Consider the following 24,254-nt stretch of genomic DNA (forward strand, 5'->3'; position numbering starts at 1 on the left):
AAGGGTTGTGTCCTGCAGGAAAATTATACTTGGGTATGCTTGAGCATAATTCACATCATGTTTATGTTTCTTTAGCCAGAATACAGGAAGCCATGAAAGTGCTATTTAGCTTCCTCAGGGAAGAAAAACTGGTTATATGGCAGTAACTCCATTGAGTTTAATTGTCTTACCCTTCAGCCACACCTATAACATTGCAAGCAGAAGAAAGTGTGGAGCTGGGCCTGTTGAAATAGTGGAGGTCATATGTGGAAGCTGGAACGTAATCTCATTTGGTATTTTGTGCCCGTGAGCAGTGGTTCAAGAGCTGTGCCTATTGAAATAGCAGAGGTGAGGAATGGAGGCTGCCAGCCTATGACTGGATGGGAGGGGATTCTGCCCCCAGTTACAAAAGGCCTTGAAGTTGTCAATGGGAGATAAATCTACCTGGTATTTTCTGACAAGGTTCAGTAGTGTGGAGCTTGGCCCATTCTGCTTTTTTTTTTTTTTTGAGATACATTTCAGCAGAGATGTCCATTGACTCAATAAAGATATTGAGTAAGTAACTGGATGTGTGCAGTATATAAAATCAACTTTACTCAGGAGAGTTCTGCCTTTTCAGGGGAGAATAATTATCAATTTGTTCAGTTTAGATAATATGATACACAAATAATCTGAAATTTAGGAAACAGATTATAGATATATAAAGGTTTTGTTCCTTAACATATATTTGTTATTTAAAATGATTGAACCTCAATTACTATGATATTTAAAAATCAGAAAAGAAAGATGATCCAGTGAAAGTGGTCCAAAAAGCTGGTTAGTGTCCAGGAATAAAGAAGTAAACCAGGAGATTGTGTAGAACACCTAGACTGGTGAAAGAGCAGAAATGGCCACTGTTCTAATAGAATTCACAAATGAGAAAATTTAATAATTAAATTTTATTTTATTTTCTACATTAATCTATAATTTCCTAGTGCTGGGGGGGGTCTTAGTGTTAAATATATAGAAATACTCAGAGTTCTTTAAATGTTCGCTTGGTTAGTCTTCTACCTTTCTACCTGCTATGTCTCACTGCCCACAGCAGCAGTTACTTCCAGCCTGATTGTTTTGGTGAATTCCTGTTCAAGATTCAAGATTTTATTCAAAGATTTGTGAAGCTTTTCCCAAATCCTTAGATAAGGCACTTGGGGGTTTCAGACAATTGACTGTCATTTGTCACTCCTTTCTCCTTAACACCATGTCACCTTTCCTCTATCCCTTACTTTACTAAAGTCTTGCTTCTCTGTTGTGAGAGGACCAGAAATATTAATAACTAATATTAGTCAAGAGGTGCATGTGATGTGCCAGGCACTCTTTAAAGCTCCTTAGCGACAATGATATATTCATTCCCAATAACTACATAAGAATATTATGACAGGGAGCTGGAGAAATAGTACAGCAAATAGGCACTTGCCTTGCACAGGATCAACCTGGGCTCAATCTCTAGCATTCCTTTCTTATCCCTCTCCAAACAATACTATTTTGTCACAAAGGCCTCAAACAGATTAATGCAATATGGTATGTTCCCTGAACGTCAAACATTTCAATGAAGAACTGGTAAACAGCAGGAGTAAAAGTTACTTTTTTAAGGTAGGCAAATGCTTTTTCATCTAAGCAGTGAAATGTATGAATGAATGAACAAGATTCCCACTATTCCTACACCAGGGAAACTACAGCCAAGGGAACAGGCTTGGTGAAGAGACATGAGAGGTGTAGAATAAGTGGGGGGTCCCATGAGCCTCCATCCCTGAACGGGATTGTGGCAGTGTCCGTAAGCTTTATAGGCTTTGAGGCCTTTAGTGAAATACAACTACTTAGATCTTTTTTTTTTTTCCATTAACCCAGTGAGTGAGGAGGGGGATTGAGCCCCAAGACCATCTTGCTTCTGGCACCAACTTTCCAGCCACTAAAAACAAAAAATTAACATTACAATCTCTATTTACCAGCCCCCCACAAAAGACATAGAAAGGTTAAACAACTTGCTAAAGTATATTAAACCACATTTGATCCCAGTCAATATAAGACCAAAGTTCATATGCTTACCAGAGCATTGCATGTAGCTTGATTATTAGCAGTTTAACAAAAGAATGTAAATTAGATCTTTTATCTTGACATTTAAGTACACATTCAGTTATTGCTTTCTGACCATCATAATCTCTCTCTAATAAACTAAGTGTTAAACTAGAATTTGATATTCCAACTGGGTTCCTCTAAATTATGAGACAGGACTAATGAACACATATATAATTTACAATTAATTATTGTATTTATTAATTACTGCTGGAAGTAGAGAGTCACAAATTTCCCAGTCTACTGTATATGGTGAGATGTGAGCATCAGAGAGGAAAATGCTGCTCAAGATAGTCAAATTGCTTAAGTAGAAAAGTAGAAGTGTATTTAAGAGGTTCTAGTTCTCTTAGTATCCTCTGAATTCCTTTATCCCTGCATTTACTTACAGTGTTGAAAATTACTTGCTCTATATTCTCATTATTTGCAAATTTTTGAACAATAATTTCTTTTATTCTCATCCACACCTGCAGCCTACCCTGTACAAAATCAAATATTATAAATTTTAATAAAATCCTATACAGAATCAAATATATAAATATTTGATATATTAGAATATACTGAATTACCGTATCACTGTCATCCCATTGCTCATCTATTTGCTTGAGCCAGCACCAGTAACATCTCCGTTATGATATTTATTGTTACTGTTTTGGCATATCGAATATGCCATGGATAGCTTGCCAGGCTCTGACATGTGGACGATATACTCTCTGTAGCTTGCCAGGATCTCCGAGAGAGGCAAAAGAATCAAACCTGGGTGGGCCTTGTGCAAGGCAAACGCCTTACCTGCTGTGCTATCGCTCCAGCCTGAATTACCAGCAGACAGTCTCTTGTCCCCATGCCTGGCTGTCTTCCCTGGGGCCCCTCAAAGGGAGTGGGCTTCAGTTTCCCTGCCCACCCTGAGAAGAGCTCCCGACCTTCGGGGCCTAGCCACAACCATGCTCAAGATCTTTCTCCACATGTACGGATGAGCCTCATGTGTGAAGGAACCGGCAGAGGAACCCAGGTGTGTGGGACCTGGGGCTGAGACCTTCAAGCCTTCTCCGATTGGGACTGGGCCTCTTCTGCCCAGATTCCCCATCTGTATCTAGGCGGTCACACCCAGGGACTGCCTCTGGTGCCGTTTAATACCACCAATGGCCAACATCCAGAGACTATAAAACCAAGCTCTCGGGCATCTTATATCCTAGTTCTCCCTCTGGGAGAACCTGGCAAGCTACCAAGAGTTTCCTGCCCACATGGGAGAGCCTCAAAAACTCCCCATGGTGTATTCATATGCCAAAACCAGTAACAATGATGGGTCTCATTCCCCTGACCCTGAAAGAGCCTCCAATAAGGATGAATAAAGAGAGGCTTCTAAACTCTCATGGCTAGGGCGAATGGAGACGTTACTGAGACCACTCGAGAAATTTGACAATAAATGGGATGATGATGACTGAATTACCGCAATTACATTTTGCACAATCTTTTATTGGGGCAGGGAGGGGAGGGACAACAGGCAATGCTCAGGGCTTACTCTTGGCTCTGCACTCAAGGATCACTCCTGGAGAGGTTTACAGAACAATATAAGCTACCAGAGATTGAATCTTGGTCTTCAGTGTACAAGGCAAATCCACCCATTATAGTCTATATCTGGTCCCTGTTGCACAATCTTTCAGTAATAAAAGGGTCTACATCAACGACACTAAGAATTGTAGGAAATAGGACAAGTCTTAGTTTGTTCTTTTAGTAAACTTTTAATTGAACTTATTTAAGTAAAGTTTTAGTTGAAATATAGCTCTATGCATAGTAAAATGCATAATCTCCAAGTGTGCGGTATCAAGGATTTTTAGAAACTGGTCATACCCAATTATCTAGAACCTGACAGAGAAGCCGAACAGGAAGCATATTAGAAGCCTAATTCTGTACCAATGTATTCATGATAGTCAACCCTAAACCAAGATGTAACTGTTGTTCCTGAGTTCTAACACTTTATATTAGTTTTATTCTTTTTATTTTTAGAGTTATACTATTGGAATTTCAGATTGTACAGTTATTTATATCTGATTTATTTAATTCAATATTATTTTAATAGTCCTAGTGCCTTTATAAAAGAGGCTCCCCAAATGTCCGTTGCTCATGTACGTGTGAGGACAGAGTGAATAATAACCCTCTGGGAATCAGGAAGTGGGCCTTTACCAGGTATCAAATCTGTGAGTGCCTTAACCCAGAACGTCCCAATCTCCACTGTGAGACATAAATGTTGTTTGTAGGTCATCTAGTCTATAATATTGTTTTGATAGCCTGAAAGACAAATATATATCTTTCTATATTCTGGGTTATAATTTTTACCAACAAAATATGGCTGGTAGTAGTCTATTAAATTTATTTTTATTAGTTACTATTGTTTAGGTTAGTTCAGACATTTCAATAGAAATTGTAGAAAGATCTCATTAGTTTCTTCAAAAGATCCTGCTAAGATTTTTATTTGCTTTATAATAAATGTATCAATAAATTAAGGAAGTGTTTCTTCCATCTTATAAGTAGTCTTCCAAGCCATATAAGCTTTGTATATCTCTGTATTTATTGAAATAAGTTATTACTATGTTCTCTATGCAAAGAAGGTGCTTATCTGACCCTGGAAGTATATGGATTTTCCGTATTCTCTCTTCTTCCATCATGTCATAAATCAACTATTAATTCTCATGTTTTCTCCTCTCATATCATGTACTTTTCCATTCAAAAATACTCATTTCTCTTTTTCCAAATTATATTTATCTCAAGGTCAAAACTATATAATGTATCCGTATGTGGCAATCTGTGCTTTCTAAAGTAGGGCAGACGCCTTAAGTTACCAATATTATGTTACCTTTCTTGGTAGAAGACAGTACTAATTAGAGTAATATATAAGACATGAATGCTCCTAAAAAGGAAAACACAACTAATAATATATTATGACAGTTGAATATTTTGGCTTTATAAAAATGTTTCCTAATAAAACAAGTTCTGGATGCATATGATTTAGCTAACATTTATTAACTTTGGTACCATCATATGAATATATTTATAGCATATATTCTAACTTTGTTTTTATATAATCTTTCACAAATTTTGCCATAACAACATTCAGAGATCTTTTTATTTACATCTTCCAACAGCAGCTCATGCTCTACTTAAAGACCTCTATTTTGTTGTGTATAATGTATATCCATGTTGGTGGGCAGCTGCCCTGCCATATATCGGTGACATAAACTGGGTCCACTGTTTTGTAATTGTAGGTTCAGAGTCCTGGCATCTCCAACATTAAAAAAAAGCCTGTATAACTTCTAATGCTCTTCTTTCACTGGAATAACTAATTACACTTCAACACTGCAGGGACAAAGTTATTAACTAATATTCAATTCTAGGCACTGCAACAACTCAATTGCTGGCCAGAAAAGTTTAGAAGCAAAACCTTGGTAATTAGTAGCAAATTCTCATTTTATCTAAGCTCAGTTCCCTCAGGAAGAAAGAGGTAAAGCACAAATATAAACTGCACCTGTATCCTAGATTTATAATTGTTACTGAGGGTCACAGAAACCTCAGCAGGGTTTGATGCAAGAAATTCTTGACACCTGAAAAATGGGACAAGTGTGTTATCTTCTAGTGAGAAGTTATATTAAGAATAATTTCAAGAGCATAAAATAGAAAGTCTTATTTCAAAGTTTGGTTTGCTATATTTTTAGAATCAGGTAATGACTTCTTATTTTATATATTTCAAGACAGTTGCAGCTGAAAATAACTAAGCCTAGCAACTTCATCATGGTTTAAAAAGAAATTAAAGTCCAGGAGGATTATGAGATTTGCACATAGGTCACTAGTTCATTCCAACAGAAGTTGCAGAAAATTCCGTAAGTTATTAAAAAAAGTCTTTAAGTGTATTGTAGCTAACCTAAGTAAGTAATTGCTCTGAGGTTCAACAATTATTTTTATAAGATAAAAGCTTAAGTCACATATTATATCTGTTCCTTGGGACAAAGAAAAATTATTGAATGAGATTTTATGTAGGACTTAATAGCGAAAGTACACAGTAAACCACAAAGCAAAGTTATAAATAGTAAGCATTAAGATTGTCAGCATGAGGCTAGAGAGATAACTCAGTGGTTAAGGCATATATTTTGCTTGTGTATTATCCTGGTGCCACCTGATCTGCAATGGTCTCCTAAGAACTGGGAGGTGTGATCTAAACCCACTGGCTCTCTCCCACTGAGAAAAAGAATGGTAGTATGGTATAGGGAAGAAACTGTCTGGAGATGGTCTTAGGACATAGATTTCAGCTCCAACTTGGCCATTTACTAAGTGAATTTAGGAATATCACATGCCTTCTCTGACCCTCATCTATTAATCCTATTATTCAAATAGGAATAATAATAATAATAATTATCTTCCTAATTTATCAAGCTGCTGGGAGAAAATTAGTTAATATGTGGTAATCTGCAATGTAAAAGTATCAAATTTTCTGAGGGTTACATAACATTATATTCTTTATATGCTACAGCAATCGATTGCATGTTTATATGTGTATATTTCCTTCTGTGTGTTAAATTTCCAACATAGAGTCATGACTTTTGGTATATGCATTATGAGAATAATTTGACCTTCTTTATTGTTTAATTCCCTTTTCCCCAGCTTGTTAGACTGTTAGCTTTTAGACATATTAGCTTTTAGATTCTTTGCATCTTTACAAAATAAAGAAGATAAGGGATTCTTCAGTCAAAGTTGAAAATAATGCATTAATTATGTAGACTAAGAAATTTTTTGAATTCTTTCTAAGCCTCAAGTATTTTTTTTCAATTGGACCATTTTCCAAGTAGAGGATGTTGGGAGGAACCATTCAGGTTGAAAGATGCAAGCTGAAAGCCTCAAGTATTTTTAATCTATATAATGGATGCTAATAAAAATTGAATGAGCAAATAGTTCATAAAAATATTTAGTACAAGTCCACTAATTATGTTTTTTGTGTATGTTGATTCTAAAATGAATTTATGTGGAAGAAATTGCTATTAAAGCTAGAATGTTTATATATAATATGCATAATTATATGTAATCATAATTGTGCATATTATTTATATAAGAAATATGACAATTATGTCTAATGATTTATTTATGAGCACCATGCAATACTGAGGCTGTAGTCTTACAGTTCAGAGCAAAACTTAATAGTGACTTTCTAAATTTGCTTTTGCTCCTTTGAAGTTAGTGTGCAGAGGTTAAGAACTTAGAAATAAGGCAATTTTATTCCTCTGAAATTTCTTCTGAATTTTCAAGTGCACCAACTGCAATGATGCTGGACATTAGCTTAAACTGATAACAATAGTGGAGCTCTGCCACCATCTACTTCGTAAACTGAACAGAAGATTAAAAAGTTAATGCCTGAAATTTGGAAAGATGGATGCAAAGTGTTTGGAAAACTTGCTGCTTGTAATTGCTTTCAATGCTGTAGTTTTATTAAAAGAGATAGAAAGCAAAAAATTAAAGGTTTGTGACTTAATTCCATATGATCGGTCTTGCCTCTATTTCTGAGTTTCTCTTAGCTATATATAACATAGTGGTAAAGTGACTTTTTTATATATGAATCTATTTAACTTTCTGAGACACTACCTGTTTTCCATAAAAACTGATGAATTATGTATTTCCTACCAAAGTATGAGTGTTCCAGTTTCCCTACACTCTCTCAATACTCATAGTTTTAAAATTTATTAGAGCTATCTAAGAAAATGTGAAGTGGAATCTTACTGTGTTTTTTTACTTTCATTTCCCTATTAACTAATGGTGGAAACAAGTCAAAGTTGGTTACTTGAAAGTGTTCAGAAACATGTCCATTATTACATTGTCGTTTTTTGTGTAGTAATATTTTCTATATTCTGTATGACACATATAAATCAGGTATATACTTTGCAAATGGGGGCCATCTTACTTTCTTGGTGGTAGGCTTTGGAGCATTTATTTTAAATTTTGTGGAAATTCAATTATTTATTTAGTTTTTTTGTAAGTTTTGATTCATATCTCTATTTAAGAAGCTTTTGCCTATCTCAAGATTATTAAAATTATGTCTTTGTTTCCATTGATGCATAGCTAGAAAATTAATTTCTGCTCTTGCATTTGTGTCTTTGGGTTATTATTAGTTACATTTATATGTGAAACGAGGTTGGAATATTCATTTATTTGTGAATAAAGCCACTGCCACTGTTCTAGCACCATTTGTTGAAAAAGAGGTATTTCCTCATTGATTTGCCTTGGCACTTTTGTCACAAGTGTAATTGACCATAAATGCATGGATTTAGTTTTGGACTTTTAATTCTATTTCACTGATTTGTCTCTTCTTACTTATTGAAAAATGGAGTATGGGGCATGCGCAAACCAGCAGTATTCCTAGCCTAGAGTAGATCCTGAGCAAAGCTAGGTGTGTAGTACTTCTGCCACAATAAAAAAAAATCCCTGGGAAATATGAGTCATGTATATTCACATATTTCTAGGTTATTTTTAAAATTGAGGAATCTGTTTACAACTATACTGAAATAATTATTTTATTCTTGCAATACTGCTACACCAATTTTTCTATCGATGTGCAGTGATTTATTCTATTTCCAATGTCCCTCTCCCCACCTTATCTTTTATATCATTTTGGTTTTGTTTAGCTTTTTATATTACTATCTGAATTTTAGATTTAGACTTTCAATTTATGAGAAAATAAGCATTTGACAATATTGATGGATATTGTTGAGTAAATTTAGGAAAATTAGGTTAATTTAGGTATTATTTAGGGAATGTTAACAATATTGTGGCATATAATTTCAGCAAGGTTTCACAGTCCCTGAGAGTTTGTCTTGTTTTGGGCCTTGCAGATTATGTAGAGCACCACTGAACTGAGTATTAAAGGATAAGAGCTCTCCCACAGTGAGCTGTAGGAAAAACAATGTGTGCGATACTACAAATAAATTCTGGACTTCAAAGTGATTTGGTGTGGCTGCTGTGTAGAGGTCAACTGAAAAGTAAAAAAAAACAGGTTGGAAAGGAAGGTTGGACAGCATCTCAGTAGGATTCCTGACTAATATTTATTAAAGAGTTTTATTTTTATCCTGTGATTTCTTCTTGGCCTGAGACACTATTATGTTTGATACATAATAGTAAAGGATTAAGTGGAGTGAAAAAGTCTGAGACTAGAAACTAAGACAAAGAAAGTAATTCATCAATTATTGTGATACTTAAAAAGTGATCCAGACCTTGCCAGCTACACAATGGAAATGTTATATAGTTTCTTTTGAAGACTTTTTAATTTATTTTTAAAATAAAAACCTTTTTTGATAGAAAAACATGGGTTGAGCTACTGTATTTCAGTAATACCTGCATTGGTGGTGGTTTGCAATCTGTTTTGTTTCTTATGAAGAGTATATTCTCATAGTATGAAAATGTGGAGAATTGACATTAAAATAGAGCCAGGAATATTTCATTAGTGAATCCAGTAATTGCATCAGTTATTCTAGAATTTTCAGCATTTGCATCTTGCTAATTGCCCTCATTCACATTAGGCATTATTCAGTGTATTAGCAAAAAAAGATATTCTTCCATCCTCCCTCCCTCCCTTCCTTCTTTCCTTCCTTCCTTCCCTTTTTCCTTCCTTCCTTCCTTCCTTCCTTCCTTCCTTCCTTCCTTCCTTCCTTCCTTCCTTCCTTCCTTCTTCCTTCCTCCCTTCCTTTCTTCCCACTCCTTCCTTTCTTCCCCCTCCTTCCTTTCTTCCTTCCCTCATTCCTTATCTTGATTTATATCTTTTTTCTTTTTCTTTATATTTGTTAATCAGTTCACTTCTCAGATTTTACTTGGGATTGATAGTTGGCACTGGATTAATAACACATTCTTGACCTTGATGAGTTTAAGCTTATAAAAGGCTTAGGTGGCCCTTTTAAGAGTGTGGTGCTTACTCTTCACGAATTAAATTTGTTAAATGACCATCTGCTCTAGCCCAATTACTGTGGTGTTTGTTAAGATGAGCTTATATTTTCGAATACATACATGAGAGCCTTTAATAAATACCACATCGTTGTATTAGATTGGAATAGATTGAAATTAAGCCAACTAGTTCACGAGTCAGATAAACTGGAGTTCCTGCTTCATCACATGAAGCAACAAATTCCTAGTCAATTCTCTGAGTTCACAGTTCTGGAAAGTGATGGACCATTTGAGAGAAAATACCTCTGTACTCCCTCAAATTAATAATACTGAACCCATGCCATTAACCAAATTATTCTAACCCTTTTTACCCTCTGACTTTATTGGATCTCAAAGTTCAGTCCACATTCAAATTATTCAGTTTTTGGTATCACTGTTTTGATCAAATGTCCTATTTTTAGATGGAAGGCTCAGTTGGCTATGTTCCCTGTTAAGTTTAAGACACTTTTATCATTTAAATAAATTAAACCTTCCAGCATGGGCTCTTTGAAACATAATGAAGCAGGGAGAAGAAAAGCTTAAATGAAGTAAACCAATTTGCTGATAGAAATTGTAGAGTCTATTGTGCATTTTACCAATCAATGTGTGACTGGAATCATAGCCTTATTTACAATTTCTTAAATATGTGGTCCTTAATTTTTTGGTGTTCATTAGCAATTTGATTTGCCTTTGCAAAAAAAAATACCAGAGAACAATAAGGCTGGAAGAATATTAAAGTTTTTAATACTTATAAAGAAATAAAATGCTATATTTTTAAAGCTGATTTCTTTCAATTTCATATTGATAATCCTAGAGAGGCCTTTTCTTTTAGCTTTCATGTAAATTAATTTATAAACTATGCTCAGATCCTTCAATGTTTTATAAAATATTATTTAAGGGTGAATATTTAATGTTATTTTCAGAGAAAATGTCATTATTTACCAAGAATAATCAGATTAACCTTTATAGGGCCAGAGAGATAGTAAAGTGGGTAGGACACTTATCTTGCATCCAGATAACTTGGGTTTGATCCCTGGAACCAGATAGGGTCACCTAAGCCCTTCCAGGAGTGATCTCTATCTCAGAACCTGGAGTAAACCTGAGCACCACTGGGTATATGGCTCAAAAACAAAACAAAATATTAATCCATATAGGTTATATATTGAATTAGCAGGAAACATTTTACCTGATGTACAACATAATGACTGTTTAATAATAATTTTACTTTTAATAGTACTTAATGTTTGTATACTATTTCCATTACTAAAAAGTAAAAGTCAGAATTTTTTTTAAAATTAAAACTTGCTATTTTTAAAGGGTTTAACATGAAATAAGATGTATCAACCTTTCTATTCTGTTAAACCAAGCCATATTATTTTATTAATGGTAAAAGATTTCTTAAAAGGATTCTTTAAAATATGAGGATGCTTATGCACATAGCAGTAAACTTTTTAGTAATTACTCTATCTTGTGATGAAGTATTGTCTTATAGTAATAAAAAATGTATCATAAAGCCTAGGATCATAAGTGATCTTCAAAATCAAGAAATCTAGAGAGAACCTATTGCTTCAATGCTTAAATCCATCAAGTTAATTACACTAGCCATCTCTGTACTTTTCTTATTTACCTTTTAAATCTCATTTCAGGAATGAACAACAAGTTACACTTTATATGTTAGCTATAAATGAACTAATTGTGGCACCTCAGTAGATTGTCTTGTAAGCTTTCTAAGCATGATAACATAATATTCTCAATTTCTATTTCTTTGTTTTTAATTTCTACACATATACCTGTTATCTTGAAATAAGAAAGTTTTACATTGTCATCAGCTAGAAAATAAGTTCTGAATTGTTATTGCTTCTTTGAACACTGATTCAAACTTCTTTTAAGACTAGTTGTGAGTCATATATTTAAAGATTATTCTCCTCAGCAAGTATTTGTTAGCTGTTGATATGAATGTCACAGTGATACCATGATACCAGCAGTGACTGTGCCCATATGAAGAAATACGAATAAATTTAATTAATGATAAATTATTGTGATATGGGCAATATTAATTCACTGCTTAGAGAGAAGACAATAAAGGAAGTAGGAAATAATTTTATAATTAATTATATTTTTATGTAGAAATCTTTTACAAACATACTTTTGTGAAATGCATGTAAATGTTAATTAATATATAACATTTAGTTCTTAAAAATCTTCAATGTAACAGACATTGTTTATAACTTTAATGTTGTAGGATAGACAAGAATCCCTACCCCCGTAAAAAAATGAATTTGAATATTACATTAGATTGGCATTAGAGTCAAGGGTAAAATCACATGTTTAACCCTCTGCAACCCCTACTCCTCACAAATGTAACAAATGTAATATATAGAGAAGCAAATTAAAATACAAGGGTTTCTTTCAAGGTGACTAGGAGTTATAGAATAATGGCATTTATTCTATTTTTTCCTTTTAACTTTATTTTATCAAAGCACCATTATTTGTAGTTATTCATAGTTGGGTTTTAGACAAACAGTGTTACAGCACTGATTCTGGATGGTGTCATGGTGACATGTATTTAATCTGAAACAAATCAACTGTTTCTATCATTGAAATGTAGAGGCTTATTATTTTTTCTTACTAATAATTTAGTGTTTTAATGTGTGAAATAAGAGAATTAGAAGATAATTATATTTAAACTTTTTATGTACAAGGAGGAGATTTTTCTTTAAATACTCACTTCTTATTCTTGGTTTATAATAGTATATAAAGTTGGGGCTACAACTTCACATATTTATATATGTATAAGTTTTAGTTTATCTATCAGAAAAGCTCATGGTCAGATTCACTCCATCACTCTATCCTTCCTTCCCCTTTCTCTATAGCAAACATAGTTTTTAGAATCTAGAAATTATTTTGGTATGGTTTGTTCATTTTGGTTTTTTATATTCCACATATGAGTGAAATCAACCAGGAATTATCTTTTGCACTCTCATTTATTTCGCTTATCATAATCACCTCAAATTTTATCCATGTTGTCATAAAAGGCACAGGTTTGTTCTTCACAATAGCTGAGTGATATTCCACTAAGGTATATATACAACTCTTTTATGCATTCATCTGTGAGTAGACATTTAGTTTGTTTCAATGTCTTTCTTATTTAAAGACATGCGATAATGCTAAATAATGCTGTTATAAACACAAAGATGCAAATAGCTTACAAATTAGTGTTTACATATTTTTCTGTTTAGTGAGTATTATGCATCATTTCTAATTTCAATTTTTAGACAAATATCCATACTGTTTTCTAAAGAGGCTGTAGCAGTTTACATTCCCACCAACAGTGAAAAAGTTTCTTTTTACCAGTACCTAGAGTGAGGTGATTTTTGCAAACTGCTCCCTGAAGTTTTTTCCAGCTGTCAAGACTAACAATTACCCAACAAGCATAGACATTCAAGCATTTATTCAACTCATTATTATTTAGGAAAAGTCCTCTGTGACAAATGCTCTGTGAAGTTACCAACTGAGTATAAAACTTGAGTTTATACCAATTGAATTTTATACCGAGTAGAAAAAATATTTTTTGGTCTTTCTGGTAATGAAGTCCAAGTTACACAGCAGAGCTGCAATAGAATCTAGTGGAATAATGTTGGGATCAAACTCCTTGGATTTGTATGTTAAACACGCATGCTTATTCATTCTGTGGAATAAGTCAAACATCCTAAACTGTGTACATGTTCATTTTCTATAATAATTGAATAAAATAGTTATGACCTTTAATGAGATACTGTGTAGGTGTAAATGACCTTTTTGTTTTTTCTGTTTTTTGATTTGGGGCTGTATCTGTCAGTACTCAGGGATCATTCCTGGAAGTGGACAGGGAACTATATGTTGTTCTGGGATCAAAACCATGTCAGCTGTGTACAAATCGAACACTCCAAGCTATGAAGCAAACTATTTTGATATATGTAAACTTTTAAGGAACTTTGTTGTAAGTCAAAATTTCCATTGTGTAGTCAGAAAATAAAATAACTTTGGTATGTCATTATATTGAAAATATAAAAAAGAAAAAGTACTCAGGTCTAGCATGTCCACAAATTATCAGTCTTTGAGGACGCTTGTGCCCAATTAAACTCTATAAGCTGTGAGCTTAATATAGCAGTACATGAGGCCATAGAAGTATCAGTAACATCGTTGTCCATTGCATCATCATCATCATCCCATTGATCATTGAATTTCTCGAGTGGTCTCATAATGTCTCCATTCGCCCTAGCCCTGAGATTTTAGAAGCCTCTCCTTACTCATCCTTCCCATCAATGCCTCATTGGAGTATCTTTCAAGGTCAGGGGAATGAGACCCAGCATTGTTACTGGTTTTGGCATATGAATACGCCATGGTAAGTTTGCCAGGCTCTCCCTTGGGGACAGGAATCTCTTGGTAGCCTGCTGGTTCTCCCAGAGGGAAAAGTAGGCTGTAAGGTGACTCGAGGACATGAAGCAGCCATGCGGTTCTGGGAGCTTGCTTTTAATTCTCTGGATGTTGGCCATTGATAGGATTCCAGGGTGCGTGGGGGAGGGGAGAGGGGGCAGTCCCTGGGTGTGACCGCCTAGCTACTGGACAATGGGAAATCTGGGCGGAAGAGGCCCAGTCCTAATCCGAGCAGGCTTGGAGGTCTCAGCTTGGAGGTCTCAGCCCCAGGTCCCACACACCTGGGTTCCTCTGCCGGTACCTTCATGCATGAGGCTTGTCCCAACATGTGGAGAGGGGCCTTGAGCCTGGCTGTGGTTTAGGCTCCGGAAGTCTTTGGCCTCGGGATCTCTGCTCGAGATGGGGAGGGAAGTCTATTGCATACCAGTAGAGTTGTAAATTTAGCAATAAAAACTATGGAACACCCGGTAAATTTGAATTTTAGGTAAGCAATAACTAACTTCCCTGTATTTATTGAGGTACTATGATTTACAATACTGTTAATGATAGTTTTATGTGTGTATATTTCCAAAATCACATTCACCAGCAGTGTCAGCTTCCCTCTACCGATACCCCAGAGCTTTCTCCTATCCAAACTTTCCTTATTTCCCCACCCAGTGAACTCAGTTCTGTGTATCAGTTCTGTTGCTTTTGGAATTTTTTGTTCCTCACTGTTTGTCTTTCTATTGCATATGTAGGAGATATCATTCTGTATCTTTCTCTTTCTTTCTGATTGATTTCACTCGTCATGATACTCTCTAGTTTTATCTATTTAGTTGCAAATGTTATGATATCCTTTCTTAGAGCTGTAGAGTATTCTATCATGTATATATACCACACAGTTTGGATCCATTCATCCATAACTAGATATTTAATTTGTTTCTATATCTTTACTGGACTGGAATAATAGCACAGCAGGTATGGTATTTGCCTTGTATGTGGCCAACCCAGGTTCGATTCCTCCTTCCTTCTCAGAGAGCCCAGCAAGCTACCAAGAGTATCCCACCCACATGGCAGAGCATGGCAAGCTACCTGTGGCATATTCGATATGCCAAAAACAGTAACAACACAATGGAGACATTACTGTTGCCCGCTCGAGCAAATTGATGAACAATGGGATGACAGTGCTACAGTACTATTGTACTAAGCACTAAAGTAACATGTGCTTTCAACTTAATATTATGTATTTTGGGGGTAGATACCAAGAAGCAGTGTCACTGGGTTATGTAAGGATTCTAGCAATACTTTAAAAGAAGTATCCATATTATTTCCCATAGAAATTGAACCAGAAAATATGCCCACCAGGGCTGGAGTGATAGCACAGCAGGTAGGGCCTTTGCCTTGCATGCGGCTGACCCGGATTTGATTCCCAGTATCCCATATGGTCCCCCAAGCACTGCCAGGAGTAATTCCTAAGTGCAGAGCCAGGAGTAACCCCTGTGCATTGCCAGGTGTGACCCAAAAATCAAAAAAACAAAAACAAACAACAACAAAAACACATACCCACCATCACTGAATGAGAGCCCTTTATTACCACAACTTATTTTTGGAATTTTTACAATATTCTATTCTCACTGATGTGAGATGATATCTCGTTGTTTTGATATGAAACTGAAAACTCAAATTAAAAAGTTCAAATGTATTCCATTCATAAAAATAATATATAATTTTAAAACATATTACTGCATCACTGTTTTCCTGTTGCTCATCGGTTTGCTGAATGGGCACCAGTAACATCTCAATTGTGAGACTTGTTATTACTGTTTTTAGCATATCAAATACACCATAGGTAGCTTGCCAGCTCTGGTATGCGGGTGGTATACTCTTGGTCACTTGCAGGCTCTCCAAGAGGGGCAGAGGAATTAAATCCAGGTCAACCACGTGCAAGGCAAACGCTCTACCCCTTGTGCTATCACTCCAGCCTTAAAATATACATTCCAAATATTTCTGTCAAGCACTTGTACTCAGTCCTTCACTACTACTTTGAAATTCATCACTCTCCCACCCAAACTTGAAAACCATTCTTAGTTACCATATTACAGCTAAGTTTTGTCATTCCAAGGTTAAATAATCTCTTTTTTAAAAAGTCAAAGATAGTGGGGAGAAGAATGTGACCAGTCATTTCTATTAGTCCATTAGTTTTTAAAACCAAAGTGAGTACCCTTTTAATGAAAATGAAATGGAAAGAGCATCTGGGATTCCATTTTTAAATGTCTGGACCCAAACAGTTTTCATATCTTGAAGGTTTTAGCATAAGCTCTGTTTATATAGAAAGCCTAAGAAATATGTCAACCCATTTAACAACTTCTAATTAAATTCTGGGATTCATATTGTATATATTTTTAATTTTTAAGTTTTGTAGGAGGGCCACACCCAACTGTGCTCAAGGCCATATTCTTGGCTCAGTGTTCAGGGATCATTCCTGATGATCGGGGAAAATATGGGTGCCAGGAATTGAGCATATGCAAGGCAAGCACCTTACAAGGTATACTATCTTTCAGGCCTCTCTCATATCACATCTTATAAAATGATCCAATTTTGTGTGGTGAGAGAAAAAAAGTATATGCTGATCTTTAGAAACAGTTACAAAACATAAGAAATAGGGCATTTGCCTTGCACACGACTGACCCAGGTTCTGTTCCTTTGCCCCTCTCAGAGAGCCTGGCAAGCTACAGAGGGTATCCCGCCCACACGGCAGAGCCTGGCAATCTACCCGTGGTGTATTCGATATGCCAAAAACAGTAACAATAAGTCTCACAATGGAGACACTACTGGTGCCTGCTAGAGCAACTCAATGAACAACGGGACGACAGTGCTACAGTGCTATCACTTTCATTGTCACTGTCATCCCGTTGTATATTTTTTCAAATACCATTTGGTTGTCTATCTTGAAGCAAGTCTCTGTTCATCTCTTTCTTCTGTCTTTTGATGGGTTTTGTTGATTTTTCTTGTAGTTTTCTACAATATTTACATTATTGTGAATATTAACCCTTTATCAGATGAACTGTCGTCAAACATTTCCCCTAGTCTGTGTGATGTCTTTTTAAGTTCTTACCAGTATTATTTATTGGTTATTGCTGCTGTTGTTGGGGGTATATTAAGCAGTGCTTAGAAGGCCCAGGGGAATGTTCACTAAGTTGGTGGTTCAATGCAAGGGTAAAAGGATGTGATACTGCTCAGACTCACTCACCCTGTGCTGCTCCTCCAGGGCCATCCCTAGTGTGTTCACGGGGCATGGGGAGTTACAGACAGTGATTTTCAGGGAGTCATGTGGTACCATGAATTCAACCTAGGTGTGGCTGTATGTAAAACATGTGCCCTAATCTCAATACTATATTCCTAGTCCTGCAAAATACTTTAAGTAAAATGGATTTATATTATTTGTATATAACCATAAATATGACACATATCTTTTAGTTTTAAATAATTAATATCAATCAATTTTTTAAATACTGAAGTTTGAAGAGTTTAATTACCTACCCATGAAAGAATTTCATGGATAACATTTTTACTTATTTAAATTTTCAGTGGTGTGTGATTCATGTATTTTCAAGACACTCTATTCAGTTAAGTATAGAGCAATTTTAAGTAAACTGCACATTGAGATGGTACTTAAGTCCCAGGAAGTTGTACTTAAATATGCTAGTTCCACTCCCTGGAGTCACATAAGTAGGCAAATCTCTCTTTTGACCAAACTTAAGTTACCAACCTATATTACTAAATTGTCTAGTCTTCCAGAATTTTAGAAGTATTGCTATTTGTAACAAAGTGTATATAACAATAATAACAGCAAAAAAGATCAAGTGTGGTAATAACGGTGGTCTTACAAATAGTTTTGATTCATATTATATACAAGAGAGAAGAACAAAATTAGTAATGAATTGCAAAATAATTGAATAACCATGTACTTTTTTGAGTATATTTATATCCCAATTTAGATATGTGTGTAATAAAAATATGTATATATATGCATAAACTAAAATGCTGTCCCCCTATTCAATAGTTTCTGGACTAAATTTTCCCTCAGATAAGTAAGCAAGTTGAACTAAATAAACTTTGTCAGTTTAGTCAATGTTCCTATGTTTGATTTCCAATATTAATGCACCAATTAAAAAATATGCCAATATTTTCCCCTTAAGAAATTATCTTAGTCTATATTCGATAGTTTTGTTCAGGAAAATAAAGTGCATTTTATCTACTGTCTTTCCATTTTAAAATGCATCTATTTTTATAGCAGATTTTCATTTGTTCTCTCTCTCTCCACAGATCATATTTCGTAAAATCAGTGATGTGAAGAAAGAGGAGGAAGAACGCCTCAGACAAAAAAATGAAGTCACCCTCAGCATCCCTGTGGACCATCCAGTCAGAAAACTTTTCCAGAAGTTCAAGCAGCAGAAAGAACTTCGGAATCAGGGGTCAACACAGAGTGACCCAGAGCGAAACCAGCTCCAGGTGGAAAGTCGCTCCTTACAGAATGGCGCCTCCATCACTGGCACAAGTGTGGTCACTGTGTCGCAGATCACACCTATTCAGACATCTCTGGCCTATGTAAAAACCAGTGAGTCCATCAAACAAAACAACCGTGATGCCCTGGAACTGAAGCCCAATGGAGGTGCTGACCCCAAATGTCTCAAAGTCAACAGCCCCATAAGAATGAAGAATGGAAATGGAAAAGGCTGGCTACGACTCAAGAACAATATGGGAGCCCACGAAGAAAAGAAGGAAGATTGGAATAATGTCACAAAAGCTGAGTCCATGGGGCTCTTGTCAGATGACCCCAAGGGCAGTGATTCAGAGAGCAGCGTGACCAAAAACCCTTTAAGGAAAACAGATTCTTGTGACAGTGGGATTACAAAAAGTGACCTTCGTTTGGACAATGCTGGTGAGGCGCGAAGTCCACTAGAGCACAGCCCCATTCAGGCTGATGCCAAGCATCCCTTTTATCCCATCCCCGAGCAGGCCTTACAGACCACACTGCAGGAAGTAAAACATGAACTCAAAGAGGACATTCAGCTGCTCAGCTGCAGAATGACTGCCCTGGAAAAGCAAGTGGCAGAAATTTTAAAAATACTCTCAGAAAAAAGCGTGCCACAGACCTCGTCTCCCAAATCTCAAATGCCACTTCAAGTACCTCCCCAAATACCGTGTCAGGATATTTTTAGCGTTTCAAGGCCTGAATCACCTGAATCTGACAAAGATGAAATTCACTTTTAATATATATATATATATACATATGCATATATATTTGTTAATATATTAAAGCAGTATATACGTCTATATACATATGTGTATATATAGTATATACATATATATATTTTCACTTGCTTTCAATATGATGAACATTATAGGGATTTTGATATGTAAATATTGCATGTCCAGCTGGATTCTGGCCTGCCAAAGAAGTTGATTATTGAAAACATAGATATTGCTTGTATATTATGCAGTTGACTGCATGCACAATTTCCATTTATTTATAATACTAATGTATAATTTAAAAAGGTATAATTTTTGTTAACCAAGGCAATGTAATATTTGAAGAATCAGGGTCCAACCTGCCAATGTTGCCATGACAAATTTGATCTCAGGCTGAGTATATCGAGCTATCATTTCTCACTGTTCTGTTTAGTTAAAGCTATCAATTACTATCAAGGAAGAGTTCAAACTCTTAAACTGTTAGTACCATTTTATGATCTCTTTCCATAGGATATGTTCTGTAACTTAGGTTGTTTTCCAAACAGGCTGTGTTTGCTCCATTTAAAAGAATATTTTGTTGCCTCAGTCAGATAGCAGTGTGGGATTTTGAGAAATTATTGCTATGGGTTTTGTGCATGAATTGCATTTTTGCTCAACTATACCTCTCCTTTTTTAACATTATAGTTAGATAGTAATCATTAACTCTTATGTAAGGAAATCTGTCCTCTCTCCGTCTTGGGGAACAGCTGCCATCTTATAAGCTGATTTTATTCACCCATAAATATTAAACTACTAATATAGTGTATATTATTATAGATATACTGCACCACAGGGTAAAGGGGCCTTCTAACAATTTATGTTAGAGATGCTGATTTTCCAAAGGTTATAAGTGTTTTAAATACATGTTTCTAAAACTTGCTTAAGGGTGAAATTGTATGACTCTTATCAAAGAAACAAATAGATGTACACTATTTAGTAATCATATCAAAACTGTAGTGGACTGGAGAGACAGTACAAGGGTTAACACTCTTGTTTTGCACACAGTCAACCCTGATTCAATCCTCAGCACCACATGTGGTTCCCACGCACCACCTGGAGTGATCCCTGATGCCAGAAGCAGGAGTCAATCATGAGTACCTCTGGGTCTGGATCCCCCAAAATACACATACAAAAACCCTAATATGATATAAAACAAAAAAAAGATTGTAAAAAGACAAGTTTTTGTAATCTGAAATTTAAAAAGAATGACAAACAGTGATGAGATAATTTATTATGATTGCTGTTTATAGAGATAACATGTGAACCGTGGTTTAAAAGATAACAAAGAAGCATTTGGTAAGTTGTTCAACTCAGATAACTACTTTTCTATAGTTTTATTCCAGTTACAATTTTCTAAAGCTTTTTTTGTGCACATTTCAACTACTGGACTTCTGCTGAGATGATACTATACTGTGGCTCAGACTGATCCACTTATAAAATGGGGGGAGGGGCTAATAAAAGACTGAATTTCAGAGTCTTTTGAGTCACAAATCTTCTACTTAGAAAGTGCCTATTTTCAACTTTTAAAAAGTCACAAAGAGTTATGTACAGCTAGGCCCCTAACTGTGTATTCAGAGTAAAACAGTGTTCATTTTTAAGATCTAAGAAAAATTTATTTATGTGATTAAAGTATATTTTATGAAGTTGATCAAAGAGGCATACTTTTAAATTGATGCATGCATGACATTAATCTTGAGAGCAGAGCAGTGAACATCAAATTGAAACTATATGCCAGTAATGTGTACATTATTAGATCATCTATGCATATATATATTAACAACATACACTAGATGATAGCAAAGTCACGGGACACATTATGATCAACTGTAGATATATTTATGAGATTTTTTTTAGTCCCAATATTTCCAAACAAAACCACCATAACTTAAATATTTTTAATCATAATCAGACTGAAGCAGTACAAAAAAAAAAATAACATGATTTACTAAAGTGGTTGAGGGGCCAAAGAGAAGTACAATGGGTAAAGATATTGCCTTACATGGCAGACCACTAGGAGTGATTCCTGATCATAGAGCCAGGGGTAACGGCCTGAATACCTCTGGGTGTGGCCCCAGATTTTTTAAAAAAGGTTAATATTTTATAACTTTTTAGAACATATTCATGTGCCCATAGGTTGTATCTCTTTCATTTAGGAGTCTCAGAACAGATACAATGTACCATGGATTTTCCATTTTCCAGTCTTGTACCCATTACCCATGATGAAAGTTTGCAAGGGAGCCTTTCTTTGTGCTGTACTACGGTGTTTACCAATCAAAGACACAAGAAAATGAGGAGTAGTGAGGAATAAATTAAACTTCAATTGGGACTTTGTAGCAAAATTTTATGGTAGGGATAGTACCTTTTCCTTGATCTCTGTCTGACATTTGTTGAATCCCAAGGTATTTCTCTACTGAATCATGTCTAATAAATTTTTCTAAGGTTTTTAGAGTGAACAAATCACTTAGGTAACCTGATTACAGAAATTGAAAGTTATGATTAACCTTGTGCTATACGTATAAGAGTTAGTATGAACTTAGAAGAATTATGTGAAATAGCAGGGCAGTTTGAAGTTATGTTCACACCATGGTTTATTAGTGGTGCAAATAATTACTCTGTCTGAAATTGAGTTTCACTTGTCAAAGTACAGTACGGCTGCTTTTGCAAATGGTAAAGATATGTATGATTTAAAGTTATTCAAGTTTTTCACAAAGGTGGGGTAAACTGTCAGTTGCTTATTTATGGTGCAGTTATCACAGAATTCTTTTCCAACCACCTCTGTTCCTGTGTGCATGACATGATGAAATGCTGAGTGCACTCTGCTGGTTTCAGCAGAATTGCATGTGTTCAGCAAATACTGTACATATATTAGTCTTTTAGGTTCCTAGGTTCCACAGTTCTTACCAGTTGAATTTGAAAAAAAAATAAAAAAGGATGAGCACTTGATAAATACATGAAATATTGTTACACTTATAATCTGTGTTGCCTCAACAAGCAGCACATAATAGATTCACTTTGGAGGGACCAGATGACTGCATGTTTTATTCTTATACTGTATAGATGCTCTTGGGTGCATCCAAAATACAATTTTCATTAATATATTTCTGAACAATGTAACAATAGGGATAAATAGAAATGTATTTGAAATTTTAAATACTTTCCAAAGCAACTTACACACCTTTAATATTTTTCTATGATGATATATAAGATCAGATGCTGGACCCTGAGCAGGTGGTAAATAATCATAAAAGTCAAGCAGAAGTGGAAATATGAGCTGTGCATCATAAAAGCAAGTGCTTTTCATTCTGTATTAGAATATTATCACAATAACTGTCAACAACAGATAGAGGAGCAGATGATAAAAGAGAAATCAGTGCACATAGACAGATGACAGTTCTTTCAACAAAAGTTACTAGTGTCCCACTTTGATTAAAACATAGTGCTTATAATCATGTAGGCACAGGAATTGAATAGAGAAATAATACATTGTTAAGTGGAAAAACATTTATTATGACACTAGTTTAATCTTATATTAAGTATAAATATCCTAAGTCTTCAATTACAAATTCTATAGATCTGAAGAAATAATTAGAAAATTTGGAAGTTTACTAAAGAATGAACACATATTTCTGGAGTACCCAGCATTTTAATAGGAATATTAATTATAGCCACTAATGAAAATTACATTTTAAAAATTAATTTTAACCTAGATGCAAATTATTACAACTGTCTTTAAATTTAGGAGATTTTTTATTTTCCTGTAAAATCTGGCCCATTTGTTATTCTCTTTTAAATAAATAAATTAGTTTAGAAAAAGTAAACATAATTTTTAGGGCAGCAACTGTATTTGAAACATTCTTTGACTGGTACTGGTGAAATTACATGTTGCATTTCTAAGGACTTCTACTCATCTTGTATAAGTTCTCTTTAAGCTCTTTTTTCAAAATCTTTTCTACAGCTTTATGTACGTAATGAGTAAAATTGTCTAGAATGTACATACCACACATGGATAACTTTAAATTATAAATATTTTATAATGATGTGAATGTTGTGCTATAATGCTTTGTTCCATATATTTTTCTTTTGGTCTTTAGGAAAAAGAAAAGAAGAATGACATTTGGAAATTTCCCCGCCACCACTCCCTTAGTATGAGTGTCTAAGCTTTGTCCTGGATTTTGAATCCAGTTTTGCCACAATTCTTTGTAACTTTGGGCAAATTATTGTTTTTTGGTTATTCTGGGGCTTCAATTTATTCTCCAATAAATGATAAAATGAAGATAAGAAGTTCTCCCTTTTTATGTCAAGATGATTTTAGGTCATTAAAAAATCATTTTTCTCCATGGTGAAAATTGCATTAAGAATAATTATCAATCTCTCATAGGAGAATAGCTGAGATGTGCTTTGTAAATATCATTCTAAGTTTCAGAGATTTCTCTGGTCAAAAGAAAAAAGATTAAAAAATGAGAAAGGACATGTAAATATTATGAGTTTTCTTAACTATTTATAGTACTCAGCACAGATTCATAATTTTATGAGAA

At 34.9% G+C, this 24,254-nt stretch overlaps 1 protein-coding gene across 1 annotated transcript in view; it reads left to right on the forward strand.

Annotated features, from left to right (window-relative positions):
• KCNH5 (potassium voltage-gated channel subfamily H member 5) overlaps positions 1–24,000 on the forward strand; it is a 349,253-nt gene extending 325,253 nt beyond the window's left edge. Inside the window, exon 11 of the mRNA XM_004612371.2 lies at positions 18,754–24,000. Within this exon, the coding sequence (XP_004612428.1) occupies positions 18,754–19,701 (948 nt within the window). The 3' untranslated portion in view covers positions 19,702–24,000. The remainder of the gene's footprint in view (positions 1–18,753) is intronic.
• The last annotated feature ends 254 nt before the right edge of the window (positions 24,001–24,254 follow it).

Source organism: Sorex araneus, chromosome 3 (genome assembly GCF_027595985.1).
Source record: "Sorex araneus isolate mSorAra2 chromosome 3, mSorAra2.pri, whole genome shotgun sequence".
NCBI lineage: Eukaryota > Metazoa > Chordata > Mammalia > Eulipotyphla > Soricidae > Sorex > Sorex araneus.